The 14,037-nt window shown below is 32.8% G+C and overlaps 1 protein-coding gene across 1 annotated transcript; it reads left to right on the top strand.

Moving 5' to 3' along the window:
• The first annotated feature begins 9,512 nt into the window (after positions 1–9,512).
• On the top strand, positions 9,513–13,728 carry LOC134713905 (uncharacterized). The gene is made up of 3 exons (XM_063575183.1): positions 9,513–9,793; positions 12,735–12,822; positions 13,282–13,728. The coding sequence occupies exons 1-3, from the start codon at positions 9,650–9,652 to the stop codon at positions 13,593–13,595; spliced, it is 546 nt and encodes a 181-aa protein (XP_063431253.1). The 5' UTR covers positions 9,513–9,649; the 3' UTR covers positions 13,596–13,728.
• The last annotated feature ends 309 nt before the right edge of the window (positions 13,729–14,037 follow it).

The raw sequence follows: 14,037 nt of genomic DNA, 5'->3' as shown, positions 1-14,037 counted from the left end.
AATGTTTGCACTAAATGACCCCACCCTTCCCCCTGGGATGAAAAGGGGGTTTAAAATTTTCATTTTTTAAGTAGAGTTTATTAAGACCTTCAATTTGATATATCAGATGACCCCATTTGACAAAGTGCAAATAATGATGTAATATCAACTATATTAATAGAAGTTATGAAACTTACAAAGTCAATGCAAAACATGAAAATTTCAAATTGATTTTTTGGTGTTTTTTTCCATGGAATGTTTTTGGTATTTGGTCAAACACATAACTATGTCAACCTCTTCAATTTCTAAAACATTTTTCGTGGTAAGCTCTTGATGATTCAGAAATACATTCCTCCGCTCGCAAAACTTCAAACTGCATTATCTCTAAAACGACAATAGATATCTCAAATCTGTTAAATGATAAATGATCTACATTTGAAGGACAACATTATAAAAAAAGAATGTGGACAATTTCAAAGTTCACCAAGGTCACAATTAATCATCAAATATATGATGCAATACAAAACTTGAGAACCGGAAGTCGTAGAGACATGGGACTATCACCATTCAACTCAGGACCACTTGACCTTTCAAATGTCACAAGGTCAAGGTCATAGTATAATGTGAAGGTCAAGGTGAAATTTCATCATGACCTGACATTGACCTCAAATTGAAGGTCTTGAATTACTGATCATCTTTTCAGTTTATAGTAGGTTGATATCTGTTACCTTTAAAAAGATATACACAAAATACTATACTTTTAATAATCATCCTGTTGTAACTTTTGAACAGACGGTCGGACATTTTTGGGCTTATTATATAAAATGTAGAGTTCGTCGAGAGGAACATTTTATACGCTGTATGTAGGCAGCAAAGTCTTATCGTTTTCCTAATATGTAAGCTTGAAATTGCAGCGTAATTTTTTTTTGCACTCTGTGACCTTTGACCTTGGGTGCATATTGAAGGTCACATGAATTAAAGATTATTGGTGAAGGTCCCAAGTCTCTACAACTTCCAGTTCTTGAAATAGATTTTTTCTAAAATTGTATACAATTTTTCAAGGGGAATAACTCCTTATAAGGGTTAATAACTAAATGATTGTATATGTTCATTAACATTGCCATCTGTTCCTGTACATGTTGCCGTTTTCAAATCGATTCTATCTCTAACATTTTTTGAGAAATGAGCAAAGGAAAGAAATTGTTTCAAGGGGAAACAACTCTCAAAGGGGATGATGAAATTCTATGCAGCCTCATATGGTAATACATCATGATGAGATGTACCTATTGTCCAAATAAGATCATGATATCTTTAAAAACAACGAGGGGGGGCCATGTTGAAAAAAATCAATAAAAGGGAGATAACTTCTAAAGGGGATGATGAAATCCTACACAGCCTCATCTGGTAATACTTCATAATGAGGTCTACCGATGGTCCATATTTGGTTTTGATAACTCCAATAGAAACGAGGGGAGGCCATGTCAAACAAATGCTGGATGAAAAAAAAAAAAAAAAAAAAAAAAAAAAAAAAACATGCGAAAAACAATAAGGTCTTTCCTCACGGAGAGGAAAGACCTTAACTAGTATCTCAATTGTTTGTAAAACAATTGAAAGGTCTTTCCTGTAAAAGTGATGTTTTCGTATTGTACTTTGAACGACCTTTCGTTTGATATACGACAAGCATACCTTCTGAAACTTTTCGCTTTTTACACTTAATAACCTTATCCGCCTACATTTTTGAGATCGGAATTATAATATATGAAACAGAGTATATGAGCTTTCATTTGAAATGCGACAACGCCATGTTCTAGAAAGTTTATTTTTTGCACTTAATAACCCTATCCAACTATTTTTTGGAGGTTGGGAATTTGATATTTCAAATGTACACATCATGACCTTTCATTTGATATACAACAACCCTACCTTAAAAGAACATTTATTTTTTGCACTCAATGACCCCATCTAACCCATTTTTGGGAGACGTCAATTTGAAATTTGAAATGTACTCTTTATGTTCTTTCATTTGATATGCGACAACCTTACCATCTGAGAAATTTGAATGTTTGCACTAAATGACCCCACCCTTCCCTCTGGGATGAAAAGGGGGTTTAAAATTTTCATTTTTTAAGTAGAGTTTATTGAGACCTTCAATTTGATATATCAGATGACCCCATTTGACAAAGTGCAAAAAATGATGCAATGTCAACGATATAAATAGAAGTTATGAAACTTTCAAAGTCAATGCAAAACATGTAAATTTCAAAATGATTTTTTGGTGTTTTTTTTAAACGGAAAATTTTTGGTATTTTGTCAAACAAATAACTATGTTAACCTCTTCAATTTATAAAACATTTTAAGTGGTAAGCTGTTGTTGATTCAGAAATACATGCCTCCGCTCGCAAAATTTCAAACTGCATTATCTCTAAAACGACAATAGGTATCTCAAATCTGTTAAATGATAAATGATCTACAGTTGAAGGACAACATTATAGAAAAAGAATTGGGACAATTTCAATGTTCACCAAGGTCACAATCAATCATCAAATATATGATGCAATACCAAACTTGAGAACCGGATGTCGTAGATACATGGGACTATCACCATTCAACTCAAGACCACTTGACCTTTCAAATATCACAAGGTCAAGGTCATAGTATAATGTGAAGGTCAAGGTGAAATTTCATCATGACCTGACATTGACCTCAAATTGAAGGTCTTGAATTACTGATCATCTTTTCAGTTTATAGTAGGTTATATATCTGTTACCTTTAAAAAGATATACACAACATACTATACTTTTAAGAATCATCCCGTTGTAACTTTTGAACAGACGGTCGGACATTTTTGGGCTTATTGTATAAAATGTAGAGTTCGTCGAGAGGAACATTTTATACGCTGTATGTAGGCAGCAAAGTCTTATCGTTTTCCTAATATGTAAGCTTGAAATTGCAGCGTAATTTTTTTTTTGCACTCTGTGACCTTTGACTTTGGGTGCATATTGAAGGTCACATGAATTAAAGATTATTGGTGAAGGTCCCAAGTCTTTACGACTTCCGGTTCTCGAGATACAATTTTTCAAAAATTGTGTATATTTTTTCAAGGGAAATAACTCCTTATAAGGGTTAACAACAAAATGATTGTATATGTTTATTATCATTGCCATTTGGTCTTGTACATGTTGCCGTTTTCAAATCGATTCTATCTTGAATACTTTTTGAGAAAAATGTAAAAGAAAGAAATTGCTTCAAGGGGACGTAACTCTCATAGGGAATGATGAAATCCTTAGCAGCCTCATATGGTAACACATCATGATGAGATCTAATTTTTGTCCAAATAAGGTCATGATATCTTTTAAAACATTTAAGGGGGGCCATGTTGAAAAAAATCAATAAAAGGGAGATAACTTCTAAAAGGGGATGATGAAATCCTACAAAAGTTCATCTGGTAAAAGTTCATGATGTGGTCTATCAATGATCCATATTTGGTCTTGATAACTTCAACAGAAAGGGGACGAGGCCTTGTCAAACAAATGTTGGAAGAAAAAAAAGAAAAAGAAAAAAAAACATTAGAAAAACAATAAGGTCTTTCCTCACGTAGGGGAAAGACCTTAAAAAAAACATTAGAACTAGTATCTCAATTGTTTGTAAAACAATTGAAAGGTCTTTCCTGTAAAAGTGATGTTTTCGTTATGTACTTTGTACGACCTTTCGTTTGATATACGACAAGCATACCTTTTCAAACTTTTCGCTTTTAACACTTAATGACCTCATCCGCCTACAGTTTTGAGATCGGAAGTATGATATATGTAATACAGAGTAGATGAGCTTTCATTTGATATGCGACAACGCCATTTTCCAGAAAGTTTGATTTTTGCACTTAATAACCCTATCCAACTAATTTTTTGAGGTCGGGAATTTGATATTTTAAATGTACACATCATGACCTTTCATTTGATATACAACAACCCTATCTTTAAAGAAAATTTATATTTTGCACTCAATGACCCCATCCAACCCATTTTTGGGAGACGTCAATTTGAAATTTGAAATGTACGCTTTATGTTCTTTCATTTGATATGCGACAACCTTACCATCTGAGAAATTTGAATGTTTGCACTAATTGAACCCACCCTGCCCACTGGGATGAAAAGGGGGTTCAAAATTTTCATTTTTAGGTAGAGTTTATTTAGACCTTCAATTTGATATATCAGATGACCCCATTTGACAAAGTACAAATAATGATGCAATATCAACTATATAAATAGAAGTTATGAAACTTACAAAGTCAATGCAAAACTTGAAAATTTCAAAATGATTTTTTGGTGTATTTTTCCATGGAATGTTTTTGGTATTTGGTCAAACATATAACTATGTCAACCTCTTCAATTTCTTAAACATTTTTCGTGGTAAGCTCTTGTTGATTCAGAAATACATGCCTCCGCTCGCAAAACTTTAAACTGCAGTATCTCTATAACGACAATAGATATCTCAAATCTGTTAAATGATAAATGATCTACAGTTGAAGGACAACATTATAGAAAAAGAATTGGGACAATTTCAAAGTTCACCAAGGTCACAATTAATCATCAAATATATGATGCAATACCAAACTTGAGAACCGGAAGTCATAGAGACATGGGACTATCACCATTCAACTCAGGACCACTTGACCTTTCAGAGATCACAATGTCAAGGTCATAGTATAATGTGAAGGTCAAGGTGAAATTGCATCATGACGTAACATTGACCTCAAATTGAAGGTATTGAATTACTGATCATCTTTGCAGTATATAGTAGGTTGATATCTGTTACCTTAAAAAAGATATACACAAAATACTAGATTTTTAAGAATCATCCCGTTGTAACTTTTGAACAGACAGTCGGACATTTTTCGGTTAATAATATAAAATGTAGAGCTCGTCGAGAGGAACATTTTATACGCTGTATGTATGCAGCAAAGTCTTATCGTTTTCCTAATATGTAAGCTTGAAATTGCAGCGTAATTTTTTTTTGCACTCAGTGACCTTTGACCTTGGGTGCATATTCAAGGTCACATGAATTACAGATTATTGGTGCAGGTCCCAAGTCTCTACGACTTCCGGTTCTGAAAATAAAAAAATTCTAAAACTGTTCACAATTTTTCAAGGGGAATAACTCCTTATAAGGGTTAATAACAAAATGATTGTATATGTTCAATAACATTGCCATCTGTTCTTGTACATGTTACCGTTTTCAAATCGATTCTGTCTTGAATACTTTTTGCTAAAAATGTAAAAGAAAGAAATTGCTTCAAGGGGACATAACTCTCATAAGGGATGATGAAATCCTTAGCAGCCTCATATGGTAACATATCATGATAAGATCTAGCTATTGTCCAAATAAGGTCATGATATCTTTTAAAACATTTAAGGGGGGCCATGTTGAAAAAAATCAATAAAAGGGAGATAACTTCTAAAGGGGATGATGAAATCCTACAAAAGTTCATCTTGTAAAAGTTCATGATGAGGTCTATCGATGGTCCATATTTGGTCTTGATAACTTCAACAGAAAGGGGAGGAGGCCTTGTCAAACAAATGTTGGAAGAAAAAAAAGAAAAAGAAAAAACACTAGTATCTCAATTGTTTGTAAAACAATTGAAAGGTCTTTCCTGTAAAAGTGATGCTTTCATAATGTACTTTGTACGACCTTTCGTTTGATATACGACAAGCATACCTTCTGAAACGTTTTACTTTTATCACTTAATGACCTCATCCGCCTACATTTTTGATATCGGAATTATTATATATGTAACATAGAGTAGATGAGCTTTCATTTGATATGCGACAACGCCATATTCTAGAAAGTTTGATTTTTGCACTCAATAACCCTATCTTACTAATTTTTGAAGGTCAGGAATTTGCTATTTGAAATGTACACATAATGACCTTTCATTTGATATACAACAACCCTACCTTAAAAGAACATTTATTTTTTGCACTCAATGACCCCATCCAACTCATTTTTGGGAGACGTCAATTTGAAATTTGAAATGTTCGCTTTATGTTCTTTCATTTGATATGCGACAACCTTACCATCTGAGAAATTTGAATGTTTGCACTAAATGACCCCACCCGTCTCCCTTGGATGAAAAGGGGGTTTCAAATTTTCATTTTTAAGTAGAGTTTATTAAGACCTTCAATTTGATATATCAGATGACCCCATTTGACAAAGTGCAAATAATGATGCAATATCAACTATATAAATAGAAATTATGAAACTTACAAAGTCAATGCAAAACATGAAAATTTCAAATTGAATTTTTTAGTGTTTTTTTAAATGGAATGTTTTTGGTATTTTGTCAAACATATAACTATGTCAACCTCTTCAATTTCTTAAACATTTTAAGTGGTAAGCTCTTGATGATTCAGAAATACATGCCTCCGCTCGCAAAACTTAAAACTGCATTATCTCTAAAACGACAATAGATATCTCAAATCTGTTAAATGATAAATGATCTACAGTTAAAGGACAACATTATAGAAAAAGAATTAAGACAATTTTAAAGTTCACTAAGGTCACAATTAATCATCAAATATATGATGCAATACAAAACTTGAGAACCGGAAGTCGTAAAGACATGGGACTATCACCATTCAACTCAGGACCACTTGACCTTTTAAATATCACAAGGTCAAGGTCATAGTATAATGTGAAGGTCAAGGTGAAATTTCATCATGACCTGACATTGACCTCAAATTGAAGGTCTTGAACTACTGATCATCTTTTAAGTTTATAGTAGGTTGATATCTGTTACCTTTAAAAAGATATACACAAAATACTATACTTTTAATAATCATCCCGTTGTAACTTTTGAACAGACGGTCGGACATTTTTGGGCTTATTACATAAATTGTAGAGTTCGTCGAGAGGAACATTTTATACGCTGTATGTAGGCAGCAAAGTCTTATCGTTTTCCTAATATGTAAGCTTGAAATTGCAGCGTAATTTTTTTTTGCACTCTGTGACCTTTGACCTTGGGTGCATATTGAAGGTCACATGAATTAAAGATTATTGGTGAAGGTCCCAAGTCTCTACGACTTCCAGTTCTTGCAATAGATTTTTTCTAAAATTGTATACAATTTTTCAAGGGGAATAACTCCTTATAAGGGTTAATAACAAAATGATTGTATATGTTCATTAACATTGCCATCTGTTCCTGTACATGTTGCCGTTTTCAAATCGATTCTATCTCTAACATTTTTTGAGAAATGAGCAAAGGAAAGAAATTGTTTCAAGGGGAAATAACTCTCAAAGGGGATGATGAAATTCTATGCAGCCTCATATGGTAATACATCATGATGAGATGTACCTATTGTAAAAATAAGATCATGATATCTTTAAAAACAACGAGGGGGGGTCATGTTGAAAAAAATCAATAAAAGGGAGATAACTTCTAAAGGGGATGATGAAATCCTACACAGCCTCATCTGGTAATACTTCATAATGAGGTCTACCGATGGTCCATATTTGGTTTTGATAACTCCAATAGAAACGAGGGGAGGCCATGTCAAACAAATGCTGGATGAAAAAAAAAAAAAAAAAAAAAAAAAAAAAAAACATGCGAAAAACAATAAGGTCTTTCCTCACGGAGAGGAAAGACCTTAAAAACAATAAGGTCTTTCCTCACGTAGGGGAAAGACCTTAAAAAAAAAACATTAGAAAAACAATAAGGTCTTTCCTCGCGGAGAGGAAAGACCTTAATAATATAAAACATTTAGTCCAAACTACACACGAAAAGGAGAGGCTGATTTTTTGTTGTTGACAACTTGAAATCTTACAGGAAAACCAAGGGTCTAATACATATAAATATTGAGTAACGAGAAACAATATACATGTATGATTCAGAACAACAAACGACAACCACTGAACAATATGCTTCCGACTTCTTACATTTGGTCTCTGGTGAAGAGTTGACTTATTGCCAATCATGCAACATCTTCTGTTGTTTCTTTTTTGCAGATTCTTGAAGACTAACTGTTGAATCTATATGTCTTTTTGTTGTTTGTCCATCGATTGCTGAATCATATTCTCTTTTTTTTTGTGCATCTCTATATCAACAGTGTCTGTATCCAGATAACAAGGCGCAATTCTGAATCTTTTATCATATGCAACAATATGTTACGTTTTCACAGACTGGCAAAGGCTGTTATAAATAGCTAGATTTATTACAAACCACTAGTAACAACGGAATTATGCATATTAATATAAAAGATTGAATTTCCTGATGCATATAAACAAACTGTTAATTAAAAAAGGTTTTATAGAAAAAACCTCGGGGGGGGGGGGGGGGGGAGGGCACTTCAATTTTGTTTTGGGTAGGGGTGAGCAGCTGGGACATCGAGTACCCCACCCTTTTCATATATTTTGTTTATCAAAAATATATACCTACCTTGTTATATATCAATTAACAAAAATAAGACCTATAAATATATTTGAATATTTTTCATCTTCTGGTACATTAATATAGATTTTTTTGTCCCGCTCATCATCACGTTCATTGTTATTAAGCAACGTAGTAGCGCAATAATATAACCTTCCTTTTCAATAAATTCGTCTAATTTTAAACACTTTCTTCGTATTGCCCCCTTTTATATGAAAGACATTCAATTCCAAAATACAATACATGTAAAAGACGTTTGGTCAGATCATAGATGGTATAACATCTATGATCAGATAAATTTAATATCTTAACATGTTCAATAATAATTAAAAACTAATTACAAGTTACATTGCCGTTCCCTCTTCAAGGACACTGTCATACTGGAATTTCTCTAAATAATTGTTATCATGTTTTAGTATACAAACCCTTGAATGTTAAATAGGTGCAAATGTCAAAATGGTTGGATTTATTGCATCTATCACTGGCATCAGTGGAAAGACCACATCAGAATAAATAGAGTTTAATTGGTTTGACAAATAACTGATGCATTTACGACTGTGGTTTAACCGCATCAAAAACAAATACGGACATCTGATTAACTTCAGATACTTATGATATTATCAAGCAAGTGATAATATCAACCTATTGATATATTGAATCTGAATTTCTCACCCTTTTCATATATCATAGAGCATGTAAAAGTGACCTATTACAGCGGCTTATCCCTACCACTAATTATAAAGTAAGTGCCTGCCCCCTCCCCCTAGAGGAGAAAACAGCGCACAGCCTCAGTAGTAAAAGAATAGTACATATATAATGATTTTTTTTGCATAGGGAAATTTTATAGTCTTGTTAAAATTAACATCTCATTTGAAGAAAAAAAAATCATGTTGTTTAACCGGCATATATATATTACATTCTTTGTGTGACCAAAATTTTAATTTTCCGTTAATTTTGAATGAAACATGTGGCATGCTTAAATCCGAAAGAACTTCAAAACCTAACAGACAAGAAATAACGTAACATTTACAGTTAAGTAAATATTCTTATCAGATATTAATGTCCAGGATCTCTGCATGGTTAAAGTCTAATTAGATGGAATTCCAACGGTAAAGATAATTTGTTAAATGTAACACGATATCCTTTCAAGTCTGTTCGAATTCTTTTGAACTGTGAAGTAAATCAATGTGATAAATCGCACACCCTAGTAGGACACATTGGAGCCGGAAAACGCGCGTTTTCTTTCTTAACATGAGAGTATTGTTCAATCAAAAGTGTTATTTTGAAATTTTTCATTTCAAAGTATTCTTAATTATGATGGTTTGCGTAAAACTATCAACAGCACCAAGCTTAGACAATCAATTCCAACGAAATGACAATATGGATGGAGAAGAGGTAAGCATGTTTAACTTCAATTTGATCTTTCAAAGTTTATATTAAAGTAGTCGGGAATGACTTTTCCAATTAAAAAAAAGAAGTGGTTCATATTCTAATTCGTGGTCAGTTAAAAAAAAAAAAGAATTCTATCAATGTCTACACGAACTGTTAATTTTTTTTTCCAAGACCAGTAACAATCTCAAGATTTGATGTAATTGACAGGTATTATTATCTAAGTTACATACAAATTGAGGTATACGAAGGTAGCCATTAATTTTGAAATTCTTTAAACTGTGAGTTCATCGAGTTTGCACGGACAGATTTCAATCAATATTGATAAAAGTTCAGTCATTAAAAACGATATCTATTTTCTGAATTAAGAGTTAATTAAAATGTGTTTCCTACATGCAGATTCTAATTTGATGTTTAAACTATCCAATGTGTTAGAAGATCTTAAAAGGACGTTGTAAGGTAAACTTGACTGACCGCATTATAGACTGAAGCTTAATGTCATGTGTCGCATGATTTGTTTACTTAAATAGATACTGTTTATTAACTTTTTTATTTATTGAATATATATTTATGCCCCACCTACGATAGTATAGGGGCATTATATTTTCTGGTCTGTGGCTCCGTACGTTCGATCGTCCGTCCGTCCATTCGTTCGTTCGTTCGTTCGTTCGTTCGTCCGCAGGTAAAAGTTTTTGGTCAAGGTAGTTTTTGATGAAGCTTAAGTCCAATCAACTTGAAACTTAAAATTGAGAATGGAAATGGGGAATGTGTCAAAGAGACAACAACCCGACCGTAGAAAAAAACAAAAGCAGAAGGTCACCAACAGGTCTTCAATGTAGCGAGAAATTCCCGCACATTAGTACACTTGTTGCTTATGATATGATCTTTCTAATTTTAAAGCCAAATTAGACTTTTGACCCCATTTTTACGGTCCACTGAACATAGAAAATGAAAGTGTGAGTTTCAGGTTAAAGTTTTTGGTCAAGGTTGTTTTTGATGAAGATGAAGTCTAATCCACTTGAAACTTAGTACACTTGATGCTTATGATTATGACCTTTTTAATTCTAAAGCCAAATTAAATTTTTGACCCAATTTCACGGTCCATGGAACATGGAAAATAATAGTGCCAGTGTACTTTGGACACAATCTTGTTTTTTTTTTATGTTTGAACTAACTGATAAGAACAACAGAAACATTGGAAATTCTAAAATAGTTTCTGGTGTGTTATAGAACTCACAATTAATACATTTCTTTAGGAAAATATGTTTAAAATTAGCTCAAATTGCCGCAATGATCTATATGATTATAATTCTTGATTATTGCTAATCGAATATGCATGTTTGGGTGTGTTACGTTTGTACGGAATTAGAAATTAACGGACATTACATTTTCGCGAGAGAAAAATAGAGTTGCGTGAGTTTTACAGATAAATTTAAAAAGAATGTAAATGCAACTCGTATTAGACCTTTTACTGAGCCGATGCTGATTAAAATCACAAAGATATTTTACCTTACAGTGTGTAAATGTCAAATATATAGATATAGAAAAATGTGGTGTGAGTGCCAATGAGACAACTCTCCATCCAAACAACAATTTAAAAATAAAAAAAGGTAAACAATGTATGGTCTTCAACACGGAGCCTCGGTTCACACAGAACAACAAGCTATAAAGGGCCCCAAAATGGTCTTTTGTGGATAGTTGTCTCATTGCCAATCATACCACATCTTCTTTTTTATATAGTGTAAAACCATTCAAACGGGAAAACCTACGTTGTCTATATAAAAAAACGAGAAACGAGAAACACGTATAAATTACATAAACAAACGACAACTACTGTACATCAGATTCCTGACTTACACAGCTACTTTTGCATAGGTACTTTTTCTTTACTTTAAATCTGTAGTACTGGAAATTTACTTTTAATATTTAGTACTATTTCTTTACTTTAGAATTATTGTAATATTTAGGTACTTTTATTTTTCAGTACTTGCGTAGAATACAATGATATACAGACTTAGAGCGATAGAGAGTTACTCTCAGATCCGTTATTAGTGTCTTTTTGTTGTTGGAATGTACAAGTACTCAGCCACGTTAACTCTGTGTTTTTGTTTAATGCTTTTCTACTTGTATTCATCTGATAAGTTAAGCCTCATTCAACTGATTGTTATTATAGTTCGTTCCCTGTGTTGTACTGTTACACCACTGTCCACTGTCCCAAGTTAGGGAGCGGATCCCGCTAACATATTTAATTCAGTGTTTGTCGTTTGTTGATATATTTGTTATTCTCGACTCCAAGTTCTCGACTCCTAGATTAAGAATTGAACGATGGACAGTTATGGCGTGATTTTTTTTTTGCTACCTGATTTGAAGATATTACGAGACGTGATTCATAATCAAAAAGTTTATTGATTGGTTAGGACAATCCAAACCAAGTAAATGTCCTTCAATCCCGTAGAGTATCGTATTTGTCCTCTCTATTTTAGCAATTAGATTTTACACAGATACATTGTAACCTTTATCTATAAATAGTCGAATCTACTGGATTAAAAAACAACGTTAAACGATACTACTTCATAGTGTGACCTCTCGTGTGTTGTAAAATTTGTTGATTGCTGCACGTGGCTATTCTAGTAAATGAACTAATCTACAAAGCAAGAGCACTTTCCATTTTCATCAGCTAAGAGCCGAATAGCCTTTTCGAAAGGCTAACGATTGTTCATTTTGTTGTTCATTTATTCTTTTTGCCTGGAGAAGTGTAAACCCTAGTTTCGTCATAATTTCTAAATTTAGTAATAAAACATTCAGAAATATACACTTCAAGTCAAATAGTAATGGATAATTAATATTAATAAAAAAAAAAATGATTTCTCGTATGCAATAATACCTTTGACATTGATCTGTTTACACCTTATATATTAGTAGCACATTAGTATTTTTTCTATCATAGATACAGATTACACAGAAAAGAAAAAGAAAACAAAGTGAACAAGACAAAACCAGACCTGAATTAAAAAAGCAGAAGAAAGGCAAAAAAGGTACGCTATTGTACAGTTGTTGTTACAGTGTCATTTGGAGGAGCAATGACGATTTTGTTCAATGCCGTTACCGGTGGCAATCATTAACACTGTTTGTTATTACAAAAAAAAACGGACATATTTTAGTTTGTTTGGATATTAAAATTATTCATAGGGGAAGGGGGTTGGCATATGGTATATTGCTTATAGAATTGTTTTAGTTCAACTGATTTCAAAGTATTTTTAATAAGTAAGTCAAACGCGTTGTCTTTGCTTGCTCATATTACTGTGAAAACTAAATATTTTTCTTCATTTCAAATCAAATATTTTTCATTTGAGCAAAACATCTGGACGTTTTATTAGCAAACTCAACATGGAATCGGTAATTGACTATGTTATAATATTTATTTGTTTTTTTTTATCATCAACCAGCAACATTTAAGGTCGAAATCAATCGCTGTTTTTTTTTTGTATTTTTAGGAAATACGAAGAACATGACAACTAGACGCACCATATATAGCTCATATGTATATGGCTATATATGTCAAAAGAAACAGATATTGTATTCTATAATACAGGAATTAATAGAAATCATTTTCTTTTTTGAGTTGATTTGTTATATACATGAATTATCATATTTGTTGTGGCTATTTTACCTAGCAGTTGAACAACATATGGTTTCAACAGCAACAGTACAATTATGTTTTATTCAAAATAATGTGCATGCTTTATTATGTAATTTTCAAGAATTTAAATTTTCTACCTGTGCTGTACTGACATTAAACAGTTTGTAGTTATGTTTTCTCTTGAAAAAACATTGATTTCTATCTCGTTTACTTTCCTTTAATTTGGTGGATTCACGAATACGTGATAGCGTGATCACCCCGAGTGCGAGAGGTCCTAGGTTGGAACCCGGCTGGATGAAAACAGAGATTTTATAATTTGTATGTGTTGCTTCTCCGCTTAGCATGCAGCATGAAGGAGTTTGATTAAAGGATTGATTGGCTCGAAGTGATAATGCTATGACCGTTTCTGTGGACTGTTATCTTATGAACAACATGACGGTTGTCACTTGTGAAGCAGTATTTTCTTCCCTTTCGGAGTTGCCGAGATCACCCCCAGCTTTTGGTGGGATTCGTGTAGCTTGTAGGTTTTAATTTCTTTGACTTTTTTTCTTCACTATTGTTTGTCTTTTCTGTTGTAGCCATGGCGTTAGTTTACTTTCGATTTATGAGT

This window comes from Mytilus trossulus, chromosome 4 (assembly GCF_036588685.1).
Source record: "Mytilus trossulus isolate FHL-02 chromosome 4, PNRI_Mtr1.1.1.hap1, whole genome shotgun sequence".
In the NCBI taxonomy this organism is placed as follows: Eukaryota; Metazoa; Mollusca; class Bivalvia; order Mytilida; family Mytilidae; genus Mytilus; species Mytilus trossulus.
Note: the sequence above shows the minus strand (reverse complement) of the source record. Positions and strands in the feature narration are given on the sequence as shown.